Source organism: Pomacea canaliculata, linkage group LG8 (assembly GCF_003073045.1).
Source record: "Pomacea canaliculata isolate SZHN2017 linkage group LG8, ASM307304v1, whole genome shotgun sequence".
NCBI lineage: Eukaryota > Metazoa > Mollusca > Gastropoda > Architaenioglossa > Ampullariidae > Pomacea > Pomacea canaliculata.
Window position 1 is genome coordinate 22,805,265 of NC_037597.1, and position 27,893 is coordinate 22,833,157.

General features: G+C 42.0%; 2 protein-coding genes across 3 annotated transcripts in view; one reads left to right on the plus strand and one right to left on the minus strand.

The window, feature by feature from the left end:
* Positions 1–2,149: 2,149 nt before the first annotated feature.
* LOC112569800 (alcohol dehydrogenase [acceptor]-like) lies at positions 2,150–8,559 on the minus strand. The gene is made up of 12 exons (XM_025247724.1): positions 8,431–8,559; positions 7,787–7,950; positions 7,392–7,600; positions 6,855–7,044; positions 6,523–6,651; positions 5,761–5,882; positions 5,260–5,427; positions 4,808–4,958; positions 4,447–4,598; positions 3,970–4,147; positions 3,541–3,763; positions 2,150–2,609 (listed from the first exon to the last, which is right to left on the minus strand). The coding sequence occupies exons 2-12, from the start codon at positions 7,923–7,925 to the stop codon at positions 2,471–2,473; spliced, it is 1,800 nt and encodes a 599-aa protein (XP_025103509.1). The 5' UTR covers positions 7,926–7,950; positions 8,431–8,559; the 3' UTR covers positions 2,150–2,470.
* A 3,234-nt stretch (positions 8,560–11,793) lies between these two features.
* Positions 11,794–27,893, plus strand: part of LOC112569806 — a 30,331-nt gene continuing 14,231 nt past the window's right edge. The window contains exon 1 of one of the 2 annotated variants that reach the window (XM_025247785.1): positions 11,794–11,936. Coding sequence is in view for 1 of the 2 variants with exons in the window: in XM_025247784.1 (XP_025103569.1) it covers positions 15,288–15,366 (79 nt within the window). In the remaining variant the exon portion in view is untranslated. Of the gene's footprint in view, positions 11,937–13,551; positions 15,367–27,893 lie in introns of those variants that run through there. The other variant, XM_025247784.1, reaches the window with a different exon arrangement.

Consider the following 27,893-nt stretch of genomic DNA (forward strand, 5'->3'; position numbering starts at 1 on the left):
GTGAGCATTTGATTCTGTTTGGATGCAATAATAACTTTGAGGCAGATGTTGCACTTGATTTAATTTTATTGCTGGCAAAATCATACATATATTCTTGTATATTTAAAAAAGTCATTCTCCAGTTAGAACCCTTTACAGTGGAACCTCGGTTAGCGAACGCCTCGGATAGCGAATTTTTCGGTTAACGAACAAAAATTTCGCTAAAAATTTGTCTCGGATAGCGAACAAAATTTCGGATAACGAACAAAAATTTCGTTAAAAATTTGTCTCTGATAGCGAACAAAATTTCGGATAACGAACAGCCACGTGAACCACACGTGACCGACCAGCATGTCATCATTCGAGCTCGAGACAGTTACGATCAGTCGTTCCTTACCTGTGCGCATCCTTCTTATTTAGTGATTGTTGTGCTTTATTTTAATAAGATAATCCTCAATCATGGCTCCAAAAAAGATTAAGAGCAATTAATAGTAGTGAGGTAATGACAAGGACGTGGCCAACAAATGAATTGAAAAAGGAAATGATTTCAAAGTATGAAGGTGGCATGCGTCTGTCGGATATGTGATGTCGTCTTACCGAAGAGTTTTACAAAAAATGCAGAACAAGCAGACACTGGACAAGTTTTTTTCTTCAACCTCAAAGCTACAGAAAAGGGAAGTCTCCCCGATTTTATAATGTCACGTGTGCTCATGGAGAGGGGATTCAAAGCAGTAATTCCACCCCTTCCTCCCCACACCTGTTTCCAACCACGCCGTCTAAACGGCAAGTTTTCTGATGTTTAAATGCTTTCGTTAATGTTTTTATGTTTATTTAACTCCATTTATATTGCATTATAACTATTCTCATTACAAATACCTATATAGCCTGTAACTTTCAAATATTAGCGAGTCAACAGGGGCTGGGAACCAATTAAATCTATTTCCTTTATTTCTTATGGAAAAAATTGTTTCGGATAACGAACATTTCGGTTAACGAACAGCTTTCCAGAACGGATTAAGTTCGTTAACCGAGGTTCCACTGTATCCAAATATTGAAACACAGATATTCAATTGAAAAATTTAATTCATGTTTAGAATTAACCGAAGAAAAGTTTGCTAAACACTGGCTATCCTATGAACAACTCGTTAGCTAAACTAAATACTGATTCTATACATATATATAATCTTGATTAATAAAAACTACATATGTCTTGATATACATTAATATTGTGCTGTCATCTTATGACACATGGGCTCCAGGGTGCCTTCTATGATGATTGCTTTGTTTGTGTGGCTTCTCTGTGCAGATAGATGTATTCTTAAAATGTTTGTTAATATATGTGTGTATGTTTGTTTTTTGTTTTTTTTTATGTTGGTATATTGTAAAATATTGTTTGTTATACATACTTATATTGTTATGTATCGGTGAAAATTCATGTATCCCTTATGTTTCTTCGTAGTCTGGATACCCTATACCTACTTGAAAATGTTTGTGAATAGACATGTTTTCCTGCCTCGATTTGGTATTTGTATACGGGAAGATAATATCTGGGTGAGCTATTCCTCAGATGTAACTAATGTCATAAGTTTATAGATAAGAATAAGCTCAGTGTACAGCTGAAATGTGTAACTGCCTGAAATATGTGTTATTTATTGATGTACATGTATGTTGAAAGCTATCGGTATTTGTGTAGGCTACAACTAATAGTTAAAGACAAACCACTACAACCAAGGCTATTACTAGCGTCAGCTGATCCTTTCATAGGGTAGGGTATAATGAGATGGAAGAAAGATTTATGTAGATTGTCAAAGATATTTTTGTTGATTTATTTATGTAAATTGATGTGTGCGGTAGTTTCTGTTATGTTTTGTGTATGTTTTTGCGTAATAAAAAAAAAATATTAGCTGCTTCACTGACTGAACTAAGTATTTCAGTACTCTTCTTGTTTCGGATACATGCAGAAATGAAAGTGTACATAGAACAGATACAGGCCACGACTTTAACAGACAAACACTCAGACACAAACTGAGCCGCACTTAAGAATTTTGTTGATTCTGTGACCGTAAATGTTTGTTTTTATTTGTTGATATTTCACAGCAGTTTTACTATATGTGATGCCTCGTGACTTTACTTTTTTTCAAAGTTAAATAAGAAAGGAAAAATAGACAAAGTCATTTTAATCGCTTTATTTGTGGAGTTTAAAACTTGCTCGTCAATTTGATATCTAACATGTCAGGCACCGCATCTTATTGTGAATAACAAATAAGGAACTCTAATCAGCGTAGAAAGTAAATAAGAAAAAAGGTTTTGCGAAAATACAACAACTCAAATACCTAAACATGTTTTAAGATGACCGATGTCTCATCTTCTCAGACTAGACTAATGTAAGCACACAGCGGGGCGAGGGAGGGACAACACAGGACTCGTCCCAGATGACTTTTCTTTCTCGCGATGGTTACTACACCCTCTTGAACACTTGAACACCCGTATGTTAATTCTGAGCACGAGCAGCCTTGATGAGGTCAGCGGCCTTCTCGGCCACCATGATCACCGGAGCATTGATGTTTCCCGATGTCATCACTGGCATCACCGAGGCATCAGCCACTCGGAGTCCTGTTAGTCCCCGCACCCTGTCACAAGCAACATGAGTCAAATAATAGAAGCTCAGGCGTCGACAAGCATTTGTACACAATAAATTTTAAACTACAGTCAAATCTCCCTACTATGCCACCCCTCTACTATGCCACTCTCGGTATTATGCCACTTTTGCTCGGTCCCGACTATAAATTCAATGTAAAAAAAAATTTACTATGCCACCCCTACTCTCCCTACTATGCCACTTTTTTTGTGACTGTTAAAAGACACAAGTTGTAAAATTCCGCGCAGTGCTCGATTACTAAACTGTATGGTAGTGTGGGACATCGCATTTAGGTGGATGGAACATAGCACGCACACAGGGAGGGTGGAGGCTGGCAATGTGGGGGGGGGGGTGGTCGCTAGCCGGGTGACAGTCACGTGACAGAGGGAAGGTGTGAGGGAGTCGACTAGCGACAGGATTCAGGTGCGCGGATGTGGTTGGGAGGGGTGGAGGATGAAGAGGTGAGGGGGAGAATGAGAGGAGACAGCTAGCGAAGCCGACGATTCTTGAGAGCTTTGGACCAGACCTGGGCAAAGGACTCCTGTCTCTGACCGGCCCGCCCGCCAGTATATATACTATATATACAGTATTGGGTAAAACTGAGTTAACTATATTAGTCCGGCCCTCTAAAACCATCCCAATGTCTCATGCGGCCCCTTGGGAAAATTAATTGCCCACCCCTGCTTTGGACTGACGGGTAACTTGAACAAATAAAGCCGTTTTTACGAACACTCTCTACTATGCCACTCTCCCTACTATGCCACTTTTGCTCGGTCCCGGTAGGTGGCATAGTAGGGAGATTTGACTGTATTGTCGACGATAAATTCTCAACAACAATTGTAAACAATGCATTCTCAACAACGATTGTCGTCCACCCCTGACTTCTCTAACAATAATTATCAGTAATACTCATCAAGTCTTGCCTTAGCTGCGGGTCCACCACAGCACTGTCACTAGTAGCGGCGCCCATCTTGCACGTGCCGATCGGGTGGTAGATGGTCTGAACGTTGCGTCTCACCAGGCATTCCCAATATGCATCGGAATCGAATGGAAACTGAGAGCAAAACTTGGATGGTCCGTCTGTGGCCTCTGCACCCACCGACTGCATGGCTGGAGTTGCAACAAGTCGCTGACACACTCTGATGCCTAGGAGGCAGAAACAACGGATGCAAACGATTTCCACGAGAAAAATCTCTGAAACCTGAAATATTTGTCTTTTCAAGCATATTTATCAATGAAGTTCAGCTTTACTTTCATGAAAATGTGTCTACAGTAATGGGTGATCGGTGTGACCTGTAAAGCGATTTACCTAAATGGTTTGAAATTAAAAGAAATGTTTTTTGGTCAGAGACCTCTCACGAGCAGTGCTAGATCATCCGGGTGCTCTAGGTAGTGTGGGTTGATGGCCGGGTATTCGAAAGGGTCCGCACTCTTGATACGCAAAGTCCCGCGGCTCTTTGGTCGCAGTAGTGAGTCCAGGCAGGGAAACCCATACTTAAACTCATCTCTTCGCTTCGCTTGTTCAATGGTCTGGAAAGCACGTAAGAACAGACCGTTGAAGATGCTGAGCAGTGTTCACATTCCTTTGAAAAGTTCATAAGCAACCGTCTCTTAAGAATGAAATTAAAGCTCTTCAGTAGAAGTGTTACAAGAACAAAAGATGGAAATATTCATTTGCGCCTAATAGAAGTCATCGTCTTCACTCGACATGTCTACAGAGAGGATAATGGAGGCTGTCCGTTATCCTCCCGTGTAATCTTATAGCAGTACCCTGATTCACATGGAAAAAGAAGCACGTAGGGATACACTAAGGTTCAGAAACGTGTGACCTCTTTTGTATAGCGGAAGTTCTTCAGCTTCTCGGTTGTCCACAGACGACCCTGCATCATGATCTGGAGGTCCGGCCAGTTCATCTTTCTGCTCTCGTCATCCGTGCTGAGGAAAATCTGTACTTCGACCGAAATAGGGGACGCCCAGTGGCCTGCCACAGACGTTGCCATAGAAACTTGGGTCATCGAGTGCTAACTTTGGCGCCTACTGCAAAACCCACGTTAATGACAACTAAGGAATGACAGAAAAAATACAGTCCACCTTTGAAGAAGGTACAATCAAGGTTGAAAAAGTAATTTAAATGCATTTAAAATTATGTGGAAGATGAAGACAGTCGTTCGGTTAAACAGCTTCATGTACCGGTTTTAAAAAGCGTGTACTGAAGCCATGTCCAGAAAGAGGTCAAGTCCTCTGGAGCCATACCAACCGGTTCCTTCACACCCACGCTGTAGGAAAAGAAGACGTGGTCATGAAGATTATCCCCTACAGGAAGGTCTGCAACCACTGGGATCTGTGTTAAAACACGATAGTCACAATTACCCTCGGTCACCATGTCACAATTACCATAGGTCAAGTTCGTTACACTTACCATTACATCTTTTTTTCTATTTTGCAAGTAGTTTTCTATACTGATTCTTATTTCTCTTTTTCATATGAAGTCACAGGAAAGACTCATCATTCTTTACATTCTTTATTCGTGTACTTCTTTAAAAAGCAAAAATATTTTCCCAAGAGTTATATTTTTCATAGACAATGAACCATGGTAATGCATCTGTCGCCCTGTAGTAATACTTCAGTATTTGGGTAATTACCTTTAACTTTTCGAGAAGATCTTTTGGTCCGACTCCGGACAACTGGAGGATCTGAGGTGAACCTATAGCACCGGCTGATAGAATTACCTCCCGCTGGGCTCTTACACGTTGTTTTCTCCCTTTGCGAATAAACTCCACCCCAACGGCGCGCTTACCTTCGAATATGACCTGGGAAAACAATCTTATTTTAAAAACTAGGTTTGCCTTTGCATTTGTCCTAATCATGGTACTGAAGAGCATTATATTCGTGCGTCCATCTGCTATAATAGATTTAATTAATTAATGCTTCAATTTATGTTTTGTTTGAGAGATACAGGGTTGCTCAAGTAAAGCCGACCAGAAAAGAGGGAGGCAGAGTGGTTTTATGTCAGCCAGTCAAGGGTCTTTGTGCAAACTCTATATAATTACATGTCCATTATTATCTAATCACTAAAGAAGCAGGTCACTAGCTCTTATTCATGATAAGGCAGCAGTTCATCCCATGTTAAGAAATGGCGACACCTTTGTCACGTGAGCGTTGACACCGATGTGAAGGTTGGGTCTGTCAAGGACCGGGTACAGAAAAGCTCGCGATGTACTCCACCGATACCCGTCAGCTGCTGTGGCCTGGGACAGCACCACACCTACCCAGAGAGAAACATGTAGACCAGTTCACGGAATATGATTACAGTTCGTACCTTGCCATCACTTGTCTTTCTGTGTGAAGGCAAACTAAAAGAATATTTTTGTTACCGAAATGACAAAAATTTGATCGTGAAAAGTCACAAAGAAAAGATAAATATTTTCTTTGCTTTGCTTGACTTTATCTCATAAGAAAAAAAAATTAAGCCAGTCTCAGTCTCATAAAATAAACCCCTTCTATGAAACTCCATTCAACGATGAATTACCGCAAATGGTTACAAAGGAAAGCAACTCTTATTTAGAATTATTCCTTGGGGAGTTATTTACAATTAATGAAAGTATTGTTTTCATTTTTGTAACTCAATTATTCTTTTGTGTTGTTAAAATAAATAATAAAATAAAATGCACAGGTGTCAGGAATGCCATCTTTACCACGGAACACGTGTGCAGAAGTAAACAAATGTGGATACACCTAAGATGATACTTAAAGTAATACAGATAAATAAAAAAACTACTGTAAGAACCAATGATTATGTCTATGCGATGTTTAGTTTTTAGGCTTTTTCTTAACTTCAAAAGAGATTAATGTACAACAGCCTGGCATTCTCTAGACATATAAGTATGGAATTCAGCTGTAATCACCTTCTACATTTTCTCCATTGGGATCCACCTCTTGAAAGCCCATCTCACGTCCAGCCTGCAGCCACAGGTCAGTCAGGGGCATGGTCTTGTGGCTGGCCACCTTTAAGGGTCCACCCTTGCCATGGTAACCTGCAACACACGTGCTTGTGCCACTGACGAAATGGCATAAGGGTCATGTGCATGATAACACTATGAGTTTTAGATAAAATATAAAATAAATCCAGAGGAAACCTTAAATATTTAGGTATGGTAGCACTTAAAATAGTAACTTGCACTTGAAGTATTCCTCCTTATTTAATTTGCACTGAGACAGGACAGCATGATCGTCTGACCTGATTTGACATAGTCTTCGTTTTGGTTATCCTCGGACTTGATGAAGTAAGGTAAAACCTCCTTGTAGCTCCAGCCATCGCAACCTTGCTCTGCCCACGTGTCGAAGTCCAGTCGGTGGCCCCGGATGTACAGCATGCCGTTCAAGTTGGAGGTTCCTCCCAGCACACGTCCTCGAGGCCAAAAGCTTCTCTGTCGTTGTGAACAAGAGAGCAAATAACCAACACAATTTGTTCAGAAGATTGTTTTGTTTTTATTTCTTTTTTGTCTTTTTTTTCCTTTTTGTTTCTTTCTCTTTTTTATTCATTCTCTTTGTTTGTCATTTTGTCTTTCTCTCTTTGATCTTTATTTTTTTTCTTCGTTTGTTCTTTCTTTCTTTCACAGTTTTTTTCTTTCTTTGTTTTGTTAATCCTCTTCTCTTTTTTTTTTTCTTATCTGTCGTTCTTTCTTTCCATCTTTCGTTCTTTCTACCTTTCGTCTTTCTGTCTGTCTTTCTTTCGTTCTTTCTTTCGTCTATTTTTCTTTTTCGCTTTACAAACATTTTCTTCAAAGCCGTTCATGGCAAATTCTTGAGGCTCAGTGTAGTATTCCCAGTCGATTTCCGAATGGTAGTTGTACTCCGCGAATCCGGGTACCGACACATTGAGGTAGTCGCGGTCATCTGGACCCGCCTCTAGAAGTAGGACGGTGACGTCACTGTCCTCTGACAAACGATTGGCTAGCACACAGCCAGCAGACCCAGCTCCAACTGCACACCAACATAGTCATACAATGAACAGAACACAATAAAGATGCTAGCACAATGTTAATGGAGAATATTTAAGTATAAGATGCAGAGTTCAGATTTACAAGAGGAAGTTCTGAACCACATGACAAGAAGCAAGAAGATTCAAACTGACTTAATCACACAAGTCTCATTATTCTCATTATTTACCGATGATGTAATCATAGGAGTCGTTAAGCGTTTTGGCTAGCGGGATCCTTGTCTCTTTCTCAGTGGTGCAACGGTACAGCAAAATGGCTGCCACCGTGATCATCGCCGGAAGTGCAATATTCCACACGAATGAACCCATGCTGAGGACAGGGAAGGTTCAGATCCTTCGAGAAAAAAAAATTAAAGTCTTGAGAAAAGGTATCACCACCACCACCACGACCACCAACAACAACAACAACGACGACGACGACGACAATGAACGCAGACTTTGTAAAGCGCATGCTCACACTCTAAGTACTATGAAGCAAGCTGAAAATTTAGAGCACAGACATACTGCTGAGCACAGTCAGCAGGGAAGATCGAGGATGTGACCTACATGACTGAGAGAAGCAGACGACGAGAGAGATACAAACTATTTATAGCCTGAAGCACGGTCCCTTCATTTCTCTGTCTGCTTTGTCTGTAGAGCCTTCACTGTCAGGATAGCACCACAGTCATGTGACCTATGTCTACTCACACACCTTAAACTTTGCTACAATATAAGAGAATATGTAATGATAGGACGTACACATGACCATAATAAAGCTCATGTAGACTCACAGGACTTACATATTACTATAATGACAATATTAAAGTATTCTTACAGGTCGGCCCGAAAGTGAAGAAGTGACTGGTGTCAGCGATCAGTGCAGGAATGAACAAACAGAACTGGTGTACTGCGCTGGTTCCTATGAACCGAGTATCACGCAGTTCTCGCTGGAATATAAAAATAAAATATAATATGATAAGGGAGGTCATATTGTACTATACCGCTCAAAGTAATATAAGGACTAGCCCATGTCTTTGATACAAACACAATAAAAGTGAGATGAGAATCAAACATCTCCAAGTCTGTCCTCATCTTCTATTCTTCATCCTCCCGTGTTTGTCATTGGTGAAATAATCTATTAATCACGACAAAGAATAAACAAAATATATGGACCTAGATAATCACTAACCAAGGAAATTTCAGAGTAGAGTTAAAGATAGACAGATGAAATAGACTTCATACTTTAATAATGTTTATAGTAATAGTAAAAAAACGATTAGATGTATAATAAAAATGTCGATTTCAAAAAACAAAACAAAACAAAAAAAAAAAAAAAAAAAAGGAAGCGGCGACTCGTTTCTATTTTTGAGCAGTATAGTTAACGACCCGCCCGATGAGCAGGCGGGACACGAGGTCAAAAGCGGGACTGTCCCGCCTAAAGCGGGACGTCTGGTCACCTTAAATATGCACAAGGCTGCGTTTACATATCAAACTGAAGTATGATGCACACGATGAGATAGAGAAGCCTGTCTGTCATGTGAGTCCGTGTGCGCGCGCTAGCAGCATTCTGCACATGACAAAGCACAATCCAGGTGTCGCAAACACGTGTAGTCACGTGACCGAAAGGCAGTACAGACTCAGTAAATTTGTTATGCTTTTATGTGTCGATTTTTGCTTTCTATTTCCAGAGTTCAAAGGTAAATTACTTCTTTGAGGGCTAGCAAAGGAAATATGTAAGGAGACCGCTACAGTGTCAGACATGTTTACTGACATTTTAAAATAAAAAAATAAGGTTTCTACTTCGACTTATTTATCAGCACGAGTCCGTGTTCCTAAAATGTCTCAATTTGAAACCTGGGCTGTAATCTAAACTGAACAATGCAAACACACAGGCGATACATCATTCAACATGAAGCTATCTGAACGAAACATCAGTCGTGCAGCCTGTAGGAACAAATCCACCAGCATTCCATCAACTGCTGCATTCAGATACCCTGGGTGTATGTATTTCAATGACTTGCACTAGCTTGCTGCTGACACTAGAGGTAGCTGTGGTCATAATTCGTTCCAATGATGCCGGCAGCTGGTATACCGAAACCTTTTCTACCCTATAGTCCCTCACAATATCTTTGCGCACACTTGGAGGGGAAAAAACCCACATCCTGCAGTCTGGAGATACATGTTTGTAAATGGAGATAAAACAACATGTGCATGATGAAAATGTTGTGCAATGATATGAAAATAAATAATTATAAATCTGAATAGCAGCAGCCAGTCGAATGGCAGCCACGACAACTAATGGCGCAACAGAGGAGGGTGGTGGTGGTGGGAGCAGCCCTTGGTGTTGACCCGAGATAATCAGCCCTGACCTCACCCAGACGACAGCAAACTGGCCTTGACTTAAATAGGTTGTTTTTCTCCTTCCCTCTGCAAAAATACAGCAGGGTCAATTTTAAAAAAATGTCTTATCATGGTGCAGGCAAGGGAATTCAGTGTGCGCACATACAAAATATCTGCTCCTTTCTTATTATTTCCCCTGCTGTTCATGTGTGTGCAATTAAGTCAAGATGCTGTTTCAAAAATCTAGGCGAGTTTCCTCCGCCCTCAATTTGACTCTTAGGATACATGACTAAAACACACCAATGCCAGAAAGATGTCAACAACACGAATGTTCGGATTGTACATGGAAACAATTTTATTGGGAAAGTTACAGCCAATGGAGGAGCTGCGACAATATGTTAATTGGTCCAAACCTTGGACAAACGTGTTTGTCAGATAATTTTCTTTCTGTATTTTATGCATGGTGTGTCTCAAGAACAGAAGGGGCAGAATTCACTATTTTTTAAGCTTGAAAATTTTGTTAGACCCCAAGAAATAAATCAAACTGTGTCTACTTTACAAACAGGGCAAACAAGCTTGCTCCCTTGAGGAGGACTACAATAAATTTTCATAGAGCAATCTTTCTCTTCCAGATCACATCCCTACAACAACAACGAGTCAAAGCTCCATTAAGAACGCCCGTATGTCAGTTCTGAGCATGCGCAGCCTTTATAAAGTTAACGTCTTCTCCACCATCATGACAATAGCAGGACTGATGTCTGCCGATGACATAATCGCCATCACTGAAGCATTGTTATTATCACAACTTTAATAATGTAATAATAACAACAACAATATCATTTTAGCTAACGTTCTGGGGCTAGCTGACAGCAATTTTTAAAACTCAAAGCTGTTCTTCAGTAAAATTAAAAACGTGTTTTGTCACAACTTCCGTTGTGATTGCTCTTTGGTAACGATCTTCTGTTGGTGTAGCGGATGCTGAGCATCTCGCACCAGAAGCAGTCTCTATTGTCCTCCGACCAGGGGACTATTACCTTTCCAACTTATTCGCTTTCAATGGCGGCTGGAACGGGTTCGCAAACAGCAGATGAGGTCGATACTTATTTGCAGCCCTCACCACACGGCGATGGCAGCAGGCGTGATCCTGCATCCTGCATGTGTGCCAGACACGGAGGAGCTGGTCTATTTTTAGCATGTCGCGCATCTTGGGGGGAATCATGCTGATGGTCAAAAAAGTCCCATTATCTTAGTAAATTATTGGCGTCTGCAACAGACAATGCCAACTGTCACGCATTGTTTGTTAAACGGAGATATCAAAGTAAAGTTCAAATGTGTATTTAAGAGGTGAACCATTTTCTAGTTTAAGAGACATTCTGAGCAATTAAAACATCAAATAAATGAATAAATAAATTAAAAATAAAATAAAGGAAGATTCTATTTTGAGTGACATAAATTTGTCGAAGAATGTTGAAAAGTCAGAAGAAACGGGTTCTCTCGTGTGTGTGTGTGAGAGAGAGTGAGAAATAAATAAAAAAAAAATTTTCAATACCTTGACAAGATTCCATTGGCAAGGAAAGTTAAATTAAGTTTTTTTTAGCCTTAATGACTCCGTATTGTATTCAAAGGAACCTGTGCAGCCTGTGTCCTCCATATTCGGATAACTGCAATGTTAGCAGGCGCTTGGCTACATCATCAAGACAGACAGACAGACAGACAACCTCCTGAGCCGCTGCGTGTCGCGGGTCCCCCGCGTTGTCTCCCGTGATGCAGAGTTGTTTCCCTTCTCCCGAGTGCAGGGGCACTGTGTAGCGCGTGGCGCGGGTGTAGCACGTGCAGGGCAAGTGAGGCCGCCATACGTGTGGACGTAAAACGTTGGCGAGAGCTGCTCTTCGCTAAAAGGTCGATAACTCGGCGAGAGAAGAGAGAGAGAACTGAGAGAACACGATGTTGCCCAGCTCTTGAAGCCTGCTGCAGAGGATCCGGGCTCCCCCTTTGTTTAGAGTAAGTCCTTTATGCTGTCCCGTTCGTTCTCGTGTGTTGCATAATGGAGGATGTGGCGTGCGTGTTGGACAGGGCACGACAAGGGTGGCCTCCACCCCGCAGTTCATGGCGCCGGGCATTGCTAGCAACGATGTAAACCTCTGCTTGTCAGACAGTGCATCCTCCCAGCTAGAAAAGAAAAAAAACCCACCCTGACACTAGTACCAGAATAATGAATAGCCTTTCCATCATTATGGCAGCAGTGCTCTATCGGGGAATGCCGTGCCCGGGCATGAAAACAACAACAGCTTGATGAATGTGCATCCCAATATAACTGATATAATTCCACTAATAATGGGTGTGATTCCCAGCATGCTTATAATAGCTTGTATATTTATTTATACGTTTATTTTATATTTTTGTATAATTTTTTGCGTATTTATTTGGAAGTTGTTGTGTAACAAATTCTGCATTGATGCCAGTAAATGCGTTGGTATGTTTGTAAGCAAAAGTGTGACATGTGCCCCAGTGTGTGCTGTTTCCTTGCTAAGTGTTGCAATTGTATCGCTGATTGCATCATGGCTATATTTACTCTTACTATAACGAGTCAATATTCACAAACGAGGACAAGACACGAGTTTTTCTTGTCAAGATCCGCAGTTTAAGTCTTCGTAGCAAAACGGTTTTTGTCGTTCTGCTCTTAGACGGTTTTCGACATCGGCATCAGCGATTATCTGTAGTAAGAACAGAGTCTGTGTGTGGGGAGCAGTCATACATCATTACTGTAGCAAGATGCTCAATAGAAGTTAGAGGACAAAGAAACCATCACCACCACCACCACCACCAGAGAATTATAAATAACAACGGCGTTAAGTGAAGCCTGACGGGTGTAGGGGTCTTTTGTTACTTTAAAAAAAAATCTTAATAGCCTTCGTCTCAGAATAATTCTGTGAAGAAGAGACAGGCCTGATGCTAACCCAGCTCTCCTGTCACTGTGCTTTGATACATTATTGAGTCAAATCCTCGCACCGCTTGATCCTTTGAAAATATTTTTGTTCTTGTTTATTTTCCCCCAGACACCAATCACATTTTTTAAGCTCTTTTGGTGACTCATGTGTATCTAGCAGTTTCATAATGGGTCTTGTTTTACACTCAGAATGTTCTCTAATTATTATTCCTATTTGTCTCCACAGATGTGGTGCTTCAAGGTTTAGTGCATTTCCACATTGCCTAACACACTGCTTCGTATCCAAAGGCATAAGATAAGATAAGATAGCATAAGAAAAGATACCATAAGATAAGATAATTATTTGATGTGCATAAACACATTTTTATTCTCTTCCTCCCATGTTTTCCTTCCCTGAAAGTCTTGTCTGAGCAAAGTGAGGCAACAGATGTACAAAGTACTTTTTTGTAGATTCACCTGCTGTGCGGTTTATTCCATTTTGAAAGGATGGAGAAATGTGTTCTTTAAAACTGCCATAGAAAGGACATTAAACCTAAATGCCTTCCAAGTCAAATTTAAAAGCCTTTCATTTCTCGCCTGCTTCAAAGGCTGTTGGAGGCAACCACGCACTCACAACCTCAAAAATTAAGCTCCAGAAGTCGGGCAGGTGCCAGAAATGAGTTGTGTTCAGGCAGGGAAGGTAATTCTGACTCCCTTACCCCGACCCCCACATCCCCTCCTGTTTGATCTCCTCTGTCATACTTAAGAGAATCAGTTTCATGCATGGCCGACCAAAATTGTAAATTGTAGATGTGTTGCAATACGACAAACAAGTCTTAAGTCTGTAATGAAGCCACAGCCTCTCCTCCACCACCATCATCACCGCCACCGCCGCCAACCTCCCGATGATAACAGAAATTCTTATTTGAGTTTTTTCTTGTCCTCGTTCACCAAAACAGTTCTATACTAGCGGCCATCCATCCTTTGATCTGCTGCACATGCCGCTGACTTCCTGCGGAGATGTCGTCTGTTGTTGATGGCGGAAGTCGGAGCACGTGGCGGCAGGCGGGCGGGTCGATGCAGGTCGGCGTCCGCGCCAGCATCAGCAGCCAAGTGCAGCACGAGAGGCTGCCGCGCGCGTTCCACGCTGCAGATGACTGGTTGTGCGAGGGTTGGGGTGGGGATGCGGGTGGGGTGGGGAAGAGAGAGAGAGGACGCTGGGACAGCCACCCCTGTGACTCGAGTCCTTACACGTGGCGTAGTAATAGTGACAGTTGTCGTAGATGTAGTCAACACTTGTTGTCAAGGTTTATTTTCATCACTCACGTGGAGAAACGGATCTGTCTGATTGTAGATTCGATTCTCTCGACTACGTTTGTCAAGGGAACCTTTTTTTATTTCTTTCTCCCTTTCTATCTCTTGTTCCTGTGGAGAAAGAAGAAAAAAAAGTGAATCTTTAGCCTCGCAAGCTCGTGAATCCAATCGCCAATCGAGTATCGGGACAAGACCAGACCCATCCACTTGTGTCTTTTCTGCACTTATCGAGCGTTAGCCGGCAATTTGCTGTTCGCGTTCAGTCTGTCCAAGTCCGGCAGCGAGAGAAGGGTTCTGGGAAAATATCAAAGGTTGGAATCCCGCGCCGTGCACGCTGGTCTCGCCCGTCGGGAGCGCTGAAGTACCGGTGTGTGTGAGTGTGTCAGATGTCTGTGAACACTACAGCAGCCTCGTAAGAAGCTGGAGATTGGAGACTAGTGCAAGTCGTGGTTCCAGAAAGCATCGCAAGATGTTCTTGTTCTGAGCTTCGAGTTGTAAATAAGCTCGGCATCATATCGTAAACAGCGGACAGAAGATTCTTCGACCATCTGCTTTGATCGTCTTCGGTTCAGCGAGTTCAGAAGGGGGTGAGACTTTACCACAGAGCTTTGTATCCGTCGCTGTGAATGTCACCGCACGAGGACATCTTGCTGTAAAAAAAGAATTTGTGGACACTTTTGTGATCGGCGGTAGATCAAAGGTTTTACTCAAGAAAGCTTATTACTGTGCAGCAAGTCAGGCGTGGAACGAAAAAAATAACAATTACTGAACGGATATTAGAAAATATTTGTCCTGATCAATATCCTTCTTCTTCGTCAAGTTGAGTATACCACAGACTTCATCAGTTCCAGCAATTTGGTGTATTTTTAGTGAATAATTGTTCCCAGGGGGAAAAAACCCACAAAAAAGTGCCTGATTGTAAGTGATAGTCTTCCAGACAACCTGACAGCTACACAACAACAGCCTTAGTGTGGAAACAAGAAGACGAGCGGTGGAGCTTTATACAAGAATCCTAGAAAAACATCTGCTTCCGGGTCATTGTTCAAGTGATTTCGACAGAGGACTGACGGTAGCTTGTTAGGCAGTACAGCGACAACTCCATCGACATCATCATGGGCAACCACAACAGCAACGGTCGGCGGGATCAGAGGCGACAACGACAAAACAACAACGTGTGCGGCGGCGTAGCTGGTGAGTCCAAAAAAACAAACAAAAACCAAAACCAAAAAAAAAACCAAAACAAAAAGCCAAAACAAAAAAACAACAACAAACAAACAAACAAACAAACAAACAAAAAAACCCAAACAAAAATACAAAAACAAAAGCATAAAAAACACAAAACAGAACAAATTGTTTTGCAACGAGCAGGTGTTGCTTGGGGATAAATGTTATCGCAGCTTCCTTTCTATTCAGTTTATGTAGAAACGGGATTTGTTTTCCAGCCACCACACAATAACAGGATGATAAAAACTATGACAACCATTATCATCACAGTTTATGCATTCCTTAACGAGGCAACATGGCGACTTTTTTTAATTTTTAGCTTATTGCTTGGAACCTCCGACTTGGTCATGAATGTCTACGTGTAAATCTGAAGTGGTGGTCATTTCATTTCATTGATCTTTAAGAAAGATTTGGGTTTCTTTCTTTGCAAACTCTTTCATTGTAAAACACTCCACATCTGTCAGAATGCTTTAGAAAGCTCCATTTCCATGCTTAAAAATGTTCAATGGAAACTTAAATCCGCAATTTAAACCATAAAGTTCACCGCAGCCATTAAATCATCAATTCCAGAATCCTACATTATCTCAAAAATGGATTTTTCTTCACAAAAACGCTCATCGACCAGCCGGCCGTGAACTTGAACATCGCTTTGTCTGCGTTTTCTTTGCCACTGAATGCCTGAAGCCTTGTCCAATTCTGGAACTGCCAGAGAAAAGCCTGTCTTCAAGAATTAAAGTATTGATCACACAAAATACTGACAGTTCACAGAGACCGGTGTCGGGTAGACATAGTTGTGCGAGGGCTTGATGATAGTCGCTGTGACCCAGAGGTCATGTTGTCGATGTGTCACAGATTAGGTTGTTTCCACGTCCCTGTGGTGTATCAGAACTATAATATTCAAATATCAAACAGCTTTCACGGGTGAGGGTATGAGGAGTTGGGGAAGGTCAGGAATTTAACGAAGTTTATGTTACATCCGTTTATCACGTGCTGGGTGCACTGAACTGATTTCCTTCTTTGCTGTTTATTTGCCTTCGGGCAGACGAGTCTTTACACATCGTCGAGCAGCCCCTGAGTAAGGGGAGAAAATGGAAAATGGCGAGTCTTTTGCTAAAATCATCTTCTGTCTCGTCGTTGGCATCATGGCTGTCCATCCCTGCAAGCACCGCTAGGCCAGCATCCGACATTCACACAAAGATGGACGCAACAACAAATAAAAACACATACATCTGTCTTCTCCTCCTCCTCCCTAACCTTTTGTATTCCTCCGGCGCTATGACTCTAGGATACTTTTCATTTTTATTCTTCCCGACACTAGGCTTCCAGAATACTCTTTTGTTTATGTTTTTCTCGGCGCCAGACCCCAGAATACTCCTTTATTTGTAGAACTTGCAAGCAACCGTTTCTTATAAGCTTCGTAAATGTCTTTTTCTGTTTTATTATTTTTTTATACATTCAAACAAGACTTTTAAATGTGATTCTTTGAGTTCGTGAACGCTTGAAGTTCATGGCGTTTAAACAGTTAATATTATTAGAAGTGCGTCAGCGGAGATAAAACCGTGGTTTACAAAAATAAGTGGCTGGCTTTGAACCTCGGTGTTTAAATTTACACGTTTATCGAATGCGTTAACCAGAAGACTGCGCCAGGCTGCAGACATTTATTTCATGTTGTGGCTACACTCTAACAATTCATCTGTAGCCAGCTCGCCTTGAAAAGCGCCAACTCCATTGGGGAATGGCCAGATGAATTCCCCTTAACCGGATTACGTCCCCCTAGACGCCGGTCTTAGTGCTTTCCCTTCGCTCTCCGTTCGCCAATCTGTTCGCAGTTGATCAAGTTTGCAAAATATTCGCAGTTTTCTCTATTCCTTTGTGACCCTCCAGCACCAAGAGGATACAATACGACTGCGTGGTATTCTTTTATATATTGTCTATGTCCACTTTATTTGATACTATGATAGATATGTAAGTGGTTAGTCAGTCAAAATGGATCCTGCTTCGGTATTCTATGTGTATACCTGCATTGGATTCCCTAAACATATTTAATTTGGTTTCTTCAAGTCGAAGCTAGTCTTCGCCCTCCTTTGCCGTATTTTGTTTGTTTTGCCCTGTTTTCATCTGTTGTGATTTACCTTGCTTTGCTTTTGTTTTACTTTTACTCTGTTTTGCTTCACTTTCGTCTGTTTTGTTTTACTCTGATTTTGCTCTGATTTTGCTCTTCGTTGTGTGTGGGTGTGTTGCTATGTGACTAGCTGTGTGGGTGTGTCACTATGTGACTAGCTGTGTGGGTGTGTCGCTATGTGACCAGCTGTGTGGGTGTGTTGCTATGTGACTAGCTGTGTGGGTGTGTCACTATGTGACTAGCTGTGTGGGTGTGTCGCTATGTGACCAGCTGTGTGGGTGTGTTGCTATGTGACTAGCTGTGTGGGTGGGAATGTTTCTGCACATTAAGGGACACACTCTTTGTCCATCTTTACCTGCAAGGCGCGAACGAGAAAATGAGATGCTCTGGGCTCGGCAGCATTGACACCAATTATTGCCAGCATTAGCATCTCATCTGAATAATTCAACAGCCCTGACATCTGTTTTTCACAAGTTTTTATTCATGCTGTGCGCTGTTTTCAAGCACAGTAAAGCATGGCTAAACCAAATCGTTTTCCCACTGAGAACCATACGGAGTGTGTAGTTTCTAGAACTACAGGATGACTCTTACCTTGTTGTATATGTCCTGTAAATATACCTCTTACCGCCTTGGATAACTCTTCATTACATCAATAGAGGAGTTTCCTTCGTCCCTATACAATTATTATTATATCTACAGATTTTTGTTCATAGAAATTACACACATCAAAATTTTAAGATTAGTTTTCGCTCCCGCGCATGTGTACGGAGATGTGTATATTTGTATGAAAATATAATATGTTAGTACACAGGCATATTTATAAAAGGGGTATGTGTATATATAAACATGTGAATGTTTGTATGTAAAGATACCTGTTCACATCAATCTCTCTAAAATGTTTTTTTCGTATTGAAAAGGTATTCTGAGAAACATAGCTTGGTGTACACCGCTGTTTCATGTAACATCAGAAATAAGAATACCGACGAGTTGGTCAGTGTATGTGATAATCTTGGGGTTAGGAGGAGACTGAGAGATGATCCAGTGTTCTTTTTAATTCTGTCCACAGAGAAAACATGAAATACTTTCAAGATGATTAGTTTGTTACTCTTTGTGACCTTTATTTTATTCGTAAATTACAGGCAGCGAAGTTATAGTGTTTTTTTAAAAATTGAATTTTCCCGTTTTTAATAACCTCTTTTAATGTAAAACCTTTAGGCAAAAAACGGTCTAAACTTCAATTATCCCGTAGACCAATGTTGCAATGTGTGCAATCAGAAAAAAAAACTCCCGAATAGGTCTTTGTACCAGCACTTGGGTATGTCGGTGAGATTAAAAGCTCACGAAGCAACCAATAGCTTTGAGATGCGTGCGGCTTGTCCGAGAGTTTCGATCTGATCACAAGGCTAAAAGAGTGCACAAGAAGGAAATGGCAAAGTTCAAAGTCGAGAAGTCATCAGCAAATATGCCAACAGCAAATTCCGAGGTTATACGAGAAAACGAATGGTGAAACCCAAATCTTCCGCTCACCCACCCACGCCTGGTGTAGACAGCAGCCTGACTGTGATTTGGTCCTGACATCTGCTGATCTTCTCTTGTTGCCATAGCACAGCATCAGCTCCCCCTCCATCTTACTCTTTCTACACATGCATGCACGCACATACACACCTTCACACACATGCATACACACACATACAAACATACTCATACTCGCGCGAACACACACGCACACGCATTCATACATGCTCACAAAGATCAATGGCAAGGGACACAAAAGAACACTGCAGACAATGACTCTAAATAATAATAAAATACTGTCAAATATCTGTGATAATTTATCCTGCTAGGCACGGCTCTTCACCGGAACTGAGAATGCGGTGTGATTATTTCTTTATTCCAGACAAATCCAGTCACAGAGCTAAACATTGCCATCGAGTAGACTACAGCTCTGAGCTTCTTCTTGGCCACGTGCATCTGTGAGTCATGTATCCCTGTAATGCGTCCACATTATGCATATCCATGTAATGCTTTCCATGTCTGCCTGTCCCCAGCCTGTATCCCTGTAGCTGCCATCTAAATGACAAGTTTATCGAGCGTCCATACTGAGCTGGTCTTAGTTTGCAGGATTGGCACTACGGCACGGAGTCGGGCAAATCGTGGTCATTTATAATGCAGATGATATTATTTCCGTTCTGTGAAACCAGAGAGGCGCTCCTCCAGAGGGCACTGGTGGCACTCTGCCGGAAATGGCTCAGCGGGCCATTTATCACATTAACACAATCAACACAGATGCGTCTGCTGTTGTGAACTTGGCAAGACGGTGGCCCGGAGGCCCTCAACTAATGCCGTCGAGCTAATTTTATCTCAATCAGGAGTAGTGACGAATGGAAAGACAACTCCCAATCACATTTTGCACAGAGTTAGGTACCGGATGTTCTCTTTTTCTTAGAGGGCGTAGATCACGTTTAGTTCGTCTTCGAAGAATCGTGTGAATGGCGCGTGCAGACTGCGCCTGGCTGGTTCGGCAAACAGAGCCGCACCACGTGGTTGCCATGGCAAACAGAGCCGCACCACGTGGTTGCCTTGGCAAACAGAGCCGCACCACGTGGTTGCCATGGCAAACAGAGCCGCACCACGTGGTTGCCTTGGCAAACAGAGCCGCACCACGTGGTTGCCATGGCAAACAGAGCCGCACCACGTGGTTGCCATGGCAAACAGAGCCGTGCCATGTGGGTGGTTCAGCAAACACAGCCATGGCGTGTGGTTGAGGACGTGTCGTCGTTGTAAATCATCACGAAGGAACTGAAGTAAAACCGACGTAAAGTCGATATAAGTCGGACGTATATATACAATTTGCGATGATGAGTGCTACAGTACCCGTACATGATTTATATTTAAACTCTTTTCAGAGACGGATAGAAGCCCGCCTCCACCTTTAAAGGCACGTAGCAGCACAAAACATTTTACTTGATTTTATGCTTTTTTCTGTATACACAATGGACTGTAAAGTGAAAAAAATCCGATAAACATAAGAATATTGAGTTTATCGTTTGTATGAAAACATCGTACAAAATATTTTAGGAAAATACTGTGATGGGTTTGAACCTCCATATGTGATAACAGAATTATACTTGTGAACTTACCCTCCGATGCACAAATAACTATGCTTCTAGTGGCTTTGAAATCGTTCAATTAAATATCAGATATTGTCCTCATTTAAATTTCCAAGCAGCCCTGTGGTTTTGGCGGCCATTTTGAGCAACTATTCTCCAAAACAGAGCAAGTCCTAAAACTGCAAACACGAGAAAAAACAGTTTCCCATACGGTTTGGGGTGTATGCCACACGGCAAACGGAGAAAACGAGTCTGTTTCAGAAACTATTCAAGAAAACAGTGTTTGCCAAACCTAGTGTGGCATCACCTTTACAGATGTCACTAGTCGTCGTTGGTGCGATGACGAGAGGAAATCAGCATGTGATACCCACTGATGACCATAGGTGGTTATCTCCTCCACTGCCGGAATTTCTAAATATTCTGCAGAGAATTCCGGCAATTGGAGAGATAACGACCGGGTACCTATGACTCATCAAAGATTGTTTTTTTTGTTTTTTTTTTTTGTACAGCAGATTGCAAAGCCACTTCGATGTGATGTCCCTTCGCCTGTACAGCGGGCGGCAGCTCTCCGTCGCTTTTCGTCTTTTCTGTCGATCTGAGTTTTGTGCATAATATCGATCTCTGAATTTGTTACGCCATTTCCCATGTTTCTTGATGGATTTATGTGTCTGCGACATTTTCTTCTTTTTTATGGATAATTTTATTTCTCCTGCCACATCTGCGCCATCTTGTCGTAGCTTAAAATTTGGGTGCGTGCATCAGCAATCTCGTTTTGAGTTTTCTTTTTCTTTTTCTTTTTTTTTTTTTTTTGGCGATTGTTCGGGAGAGTTTTGATGTTGCTGATGTCACATCAAGATTCATGTGCATTGAGGACGGGTCTGATACTGGGGACAGGATGCTCTTCCAATGACCGTTTGATCTAACGGTAGTTGTGTGGATGGAACGATGTTTCTGTCTGCGAAGGATGGGCCACAACTCTGAGAATTGTGATTTGAGCTTCCATACAACTGTCATAGTAACTTTTCAGCTACATTTCGAGGCATAACTTTTTATCGAAGATTTCATGCAGTGGACTCCGTTGACGACCGCATCGATGCTGATGGCATTTCCATTCTTTACATGAGTGGCTACACTAGAGGGGCACTCAGTGGTTTGAAACCAGTATCCGTGAATATTGTTATATCTTTGTGTGTTTTTTTTCTGGCGCTGGTGGGTAAAGCTCTTTCTTAACCAACTTTATTTACATTTTGCTATGCATTGTTTCTGCATGTTTATGCAGGTGCATTTGATGTCCTAAGACTTTTGTGCTCGCACAACTATGTGTTTGTAAAGCGTTTGGATGCTGAAGAAAGGAGTTCTATAAATGTACTTATGTTATTATATTATTAAAACACTGAAAAGCTAAAGGCTATCTGTGATGCAACACTATAACTATTCTTGTTACTGTTCTGTATTAGAACTATCCGTCTTGCTATTGCAATGGCCGCGGATAAAGGGTGCTCATTCATCCCTGATGATCAAAGAATACTTCATTTTTGGAAGCTAACGCCCTGTCTAACATTACCTTTGTACAGCCTATAAAAGATTATTACAAATTTAGATTGTTTCTCCAAATCCAACATCTGTCTTTGTTGGTCCTGGTGGTAAGGTACTCTTGCAACCGCAACAGAAAGAAAGGGGAAAATTCTTCGATACCCTAATTCTTTCTTCAGAGTATCGACCGCAAAGATTCTTCCAGCTTCTTGATGCAGATGGTGAGTTTTAATGAGAGATACGAGAGGAAGCTGTTAAGGTTCCCGACAAAAAATAACCAGACATTTGTTGACAGAAGAAAAGTCTATATACAGGGAGAAAAAGAGAGATCGACAGGGGAGATAAGCAGAGTAAGAGGGAGAGAGAGAGAGAAAGAGGGGAGTAGGGGGAGAGAAGATGGGGTTTAAGATACCAGACGAACTCCTATAGCCTACAAATAAACCCCTCAAACAACACATCATCATGCCAGCACAGACGAAAGTCTCTCGCCGAGTTTTTGACATTCGATGTTACTTAGCCAAACTCGCTGCCGTTACAGCAGATCAAAGGACCTGTCCGCGAGGTGCATCATGGTCTGCACATTCCACCATCCATTACTGTAGGTAATATTGTGTCCTCTTTGAGAGCCTATATCAGCAAAGCTACGGTAATTGCTGGTAGTGGCAGTCACAGCAGTAGAGGACTGCTTACCTGTGGGTATTAATTGTATCAGTAGAAGCATGGACGTGTAGAGGTGGACTGCTGTCTGTCTGCCAAGACCAACGCTTGACCTCTTGCGAAGTTAGTCTCGGCGAGCCTAAATAAAGAAAGTGAATAAACCGGAATCTTTGTCGTCTAATACCTCGTTTTAGCAGTTAACTATAAAAAATCGTCTGCCTGCAGTCCAGTAATACAAGTTCGTGGTAGAAGCCTTTCACTAAGCTTTATCCAACCAAAAGAAAAAAAACCACGGCCCACTAGAGCTTTAAATATGTACACACATTCTGACAGTAAGTTTTTTTTTCTTTTCTTTTGATAAAGACATCAATACGCTGTGATAGTGTCTATCTTGTCTCAGGTATTCACCTGACAGTAACCCGTCCTCCAGCTCTTCACGTACGTGAGTTCGGTCTGCAGCCATTGCGCAACATCCGGGCGGGGGAGTGGCGGCTGGAGGCTGGGAAGGGGGAGCCACCGTCAGGCCATCAAGTTAATAAGTGCTGGCGAGAGCTTTTGCACGTGAGGAAGAAATCTCCCGGTGTGCATCACCGGTGGGTGGGGTGGACGGGTACGTGATCGTCTGCTGCGCCGTGAAGGGCAGATGCACACTCTCTTCAATGTTCAATGCCGCGGCGGAGTCAACCACACGGACAAGAATGTCAGGCGAAGGAGTATTTTGGTAATATCCCAGACTATGTCAAATGAAATGAAATCCCAAACTTTTGTCTGAATGGCCACTGTACAGGAAATGGAAATTGTTAGGGCCTGCCGACTGTACGTCTTTGTGACAGGCTTTTACGTCCTATAGATGTCAGGGGAAAGTCCACCTTCTAATCTTTTGTCTGTCCCCTTAGCATAAGCCTTTAAAAATGAAAAGGTTTTGGGTTTTCCTGGTAATTGTGGTGTTTAATATTTCTCTAAATGTCACAGGTCGTGTGTGTGGGTGTGATTTCTTCCCTCTTTCCTTTTTAGGTCCTCTGCTTCTTCTCTCTGTTTCTTCAGATTTCCATCGTCGCTTAACAGCTGACTTAAAGAAGTCTTTTTGTCCCTTCTAGCAAGACTCAGTTATGCAAACTCTTATTTTTTATTTCCTTTTATTCACCGAACATGCTGTCTTAGGAACTTACTGGGTCGGTGCCGGTTCAACGACAACAACAACCTTGCTTGTTGTAAAATGTAGCAACTAGGAGGTTTTATCTCTCAAGTGCTTTTGCCATCAAAACAACCGACGCCCGCGCGTTGATGTGAAGAAGACAATAATCAGGGATGCTGTCCTTTCGGTTTCCTCCATCGATCGTCTGCACGCGCAGCAGCGGAAAGCCCCCGGGAGGCACGGCACACAAGACCCTGCCCAGACCCTGGCAACTCCACAGTTAGAAACCAGATAGCTTTTTTTTCCAACCATCGCCGGTCTCCAGGCATAGAAGTTTCTTTGAACGACGAACAAATTAGAATGTATCTGAGGAAGGTCGGGGCGCTGGTAAACGAGAAACATTTGCTAGACATGCAAGTCGGGTTGAGAATTTCATGTTGGATGTTGAAATTCAGACTTTATGGTGAAATCTCTCTTATTTGGTTTTATTCATGAAGGTGAAATCCTTTTTTCTCATTTTCCTTTCATCTTCCGCCAGCTTGATGACAGTTGTGGTGCTGTAACAGCTCACATCCTCATTTTGTCTACACCGAGCAGCAACATCAGAAGCAGCCTCTACCGGTCACTGGACTGATGCAGCAACACCATCCCCTCCCACTGAGAGACATCACGAACAAGTCCTTTCACTCTCAAACCATGGCAACAGCCATTCGTCTCCAAGTTCCTGGCCTACATTACTCTGATGAGGAAATAACAGTCCAAACACTTTTTCCTCTGAAAATTAAGAGAGAGAGGAGAAAAAAGTGGTATGAACAAAGAGGGATAACATCAGGCCCTCATCATGTTTCTGTCCAGGGTTTTACCATTAACGGAAAGAGTAATAAAACGTAGAAATGATCAGGCGTGGTCTCATCTTTGATTAACGAGCTCTTCGAAGTCATCTCCTCGCTAAGAGTGAAATCATGTATCACAGACAGTAACGTTGCATGAGCAGTTAACCGAGTCCAGGCATCTGTGGAGGGTGGGACAAACTGTGAAAGGGAAGATGTATTTTTGATATCCTCCTCATCCTCCTCATCCTCCTCATCATCCTCAACATCATCATCATCACAATTTGCAAGCCGTCACAATCGTAGTCTCTATTTGTTTCGGACTTTCAGGCATGCTTTGTGGATAACTTCCAGCTTATAAAGTGTTGGTGTAACAATGTTAAAAGACTGCCTGCTGCTTATTTTATCCCTCAGATAAACCAATCAACCTTTCCAACTTCTCATCGTGGAAAAGCACATGGGGCAAACGCCCGTATTATTTTAAGGATCAAAAGCAGCTTGGCTTCTGGCCTGAAGGGTAGGCTGTGGAGCTGTAACTGCCTGGTGGGAGCAGATCCAACAGAGCCGACACTGGGAGTTTGTAAACATCTTCAACTTTCATCGACAGAAATATCTTGACATCGTCTGCTATGTGTTGTAAACGGAACTAAACAGTTTAGTCTGATGGTGCATGGTTTATTTCAAATGACATACAAGGAGAAAAGAGTGCAGGGTTGGCCTACGTCATCGGGGCGCCCGGTAGTGTAGTGGTTACAACACTGGCTTGTCATCACTTCAGTGAGAAACTCGGGGTTCAGATCCCGGGACACTTTGTGTATGACACCTTTCCGCAGGGATGGACGTTGGGGGGTTTCTTTGAGTACTCAGGTTTCCTCCCCTCTCCCTTTCCCCCCATGGTGCAAAATCACCTCAAGGTGGAAGCACTTTCCTGCTAAATAAACCAAGCAACCAAACTACGTCATCAAGTTCAAATTTACGTCTTACAACGTTGTCGGATTCCACGTGATCTTGGAATGTTGTCTTTGATGACTGGTCTGGACTTACTATTTATAAAAACTTTTTCCTTTATTGTAATACTTTGCAGCTTTGACTGTAGAAGGGGATTGAATGAGTGCACTCGTCTGCAATGTGGTGTATTCAATGCGTTCATGATCGAACAAGTTTTCGATGAATGACAACGTGACGAGAACATCGATATACATGCAGCTTACAATGTCAAAGCTGTGAATGTTCAGGTCCCGGATGCACGACACGTTTCCAGGCGCTGACTAGAATGTTATCACATAGCAAGCTTAGCTAACCATATTTTATGATGTGTGTCGGTCGTACAGCTTTTGTCAGGTGACATGCTGAGTTACTGGTATCATAATGCTGTTCTTCCGGCCTAACAATCTGAAAATCACTATCTGGCCGTCCATAATCGTGTTGACCATGAACGACAGAGCTTTTGACAAATTAAGTTCAACCTTCAAAACCCTACACGTTTAGAAGTACAAACAATAAAAAAGGTATATAAATCGAGAAGTTTATTGATATCTATTGTTATATTGAAACGAAGCGCATTGAATTCTTTGCCTGTAATTACAAGTGGACGGCGATTCCATGACAACGCCTGCGCCACGGACTTATATTACTGGACTGCTGGAAGACGATTTTTTTTCTAGTTAACTCTTAAAACGAGGCATATGTGTACAAAGCTTCCAGTTTATTGACATTGATTTTAAGGCTCGCTAAGACTAACAGCAGAGATTTTTGCAAGAGGCTAAGCGTTGGTCTCGGCAGACAGCAATCCACCTATACATCCTTGCAGGAAGTGCTTCTTACATTTTGTATAAACTTGACTACTTTTAAATAGCCATTTACAAGTACTCGATAAGCAATACCTTTTAAGAGAATGGTTTGTCTTCCTTTGCATGATAATAATAAATAATAGCATAACATTCATTAACCCGTCCTTTATAAGAGCTTAAATACAGTCTGTTACTTTGTGAACCATTGCTTCTTCTTTTTTTTTTTTTTTTGCCACTAAATTAAACTGTCTTTATGTATATATATATGATTGTGTGATTGAAAGGACACAAACGTACGTAAGTAAAATAAACACATTGGCGCTTTCTATTGTTTTAAAAACTACATATTTCCTCTTATTTATATCCGTTTCTAATTATGCTTATCATTTCTTAACCTTAATTGGTATCGACGGGAATATTTTTTTCTAGTGACATTTTGAAACATCCAGCTTGTGTTGAAATACTTGGCAAACTACAGTTAAATTATTGAGTGACATACTTGTCGGAATGTGAAGGAAGGACAGAGAAACAGAGGAAAGAATGCAAGCAGGATTTTAAAGAAAGCTCAGCACCAGACTTGATCGAACAAAGTCTCCGGCATCCACTAGCATTTCGCCATCACGTTTAAACGTTGCACGCAGTTAAGCCAGTGCGTGATTTCTGTAGATTCTGTCTGCCTTCCTCTTTAAAAACAAAAGTAGATTTATGAGAAATCGATTTCAGAGCAAACGACGCCGACGGATGCGTCAAGGGACTTAACGCTCGCAGAAAGCGAGTCAGTGAGCGGCAGAATTACCTCGCTTGGCCTATCGGCTGCTTCGGCGGCCTTGTGAGCCGCCAGCGTTCTCTGCTGGCTCTGTCACACAGTAATTTAAATTTTAAAATAGCCTGCTCAGACGCAAACCTTTTCTATAAATGTGCTGTAAATGTGTATTTACTGCAGTTACTTATGGTAAATACAAAAATATGTAAGTACGTTGATAAGAGTGGTCTGGGTAATTGTAAGACTGGAATATTCACATCATGGAATTTGCTTTTTATCAGAGCGTCAGACTAAAGGGGTGTTTTATGGCGGGCCAGCAACTAAGGCTATGTCATGGAAGGCAGCCATGTAAACAGATGCCACACATAAAGAAAAAACAGTGTGCCCGAGACGAAAGCTGAACCCAGGGCAGCCAGCCCTCACTGTATTAGCGACAGGCGTCGGACTAAGGACTGGAGTCTATGGGTAATTGTAAAAGAAATGCTAGGATGCGGCCTGCTTCTTCTTTTGAGCATCCCATACACGCATGCGCTCGGCAAATACTCGATTGCGTG

Excerpts from the sequence above, each read along its gene's own strand:
- LOC112569800 (XM_025247724.1), bottom strand. The coding sequence starts at position 7,925 with ATGGGTTCATTCGTGTGGAATATTGCACTTCCGGCGATGATCACGGTG. Across the intron at positions 7,601-7,786 it reads CTCCTATGATTACATCATCG|TTGGAGCTGGGTCTGCTGGC; the intron begins GTAAATAATGAG and ends GTTGGTGTGCAG. Across the intron at positions 6,652-6,854 it reads CGAAGACTATGTCAAATCAG|GTTACCATGGCAAGGGTGGA; the intron begins GTCAGACGATCA and ends CGTGTGTTGCAG.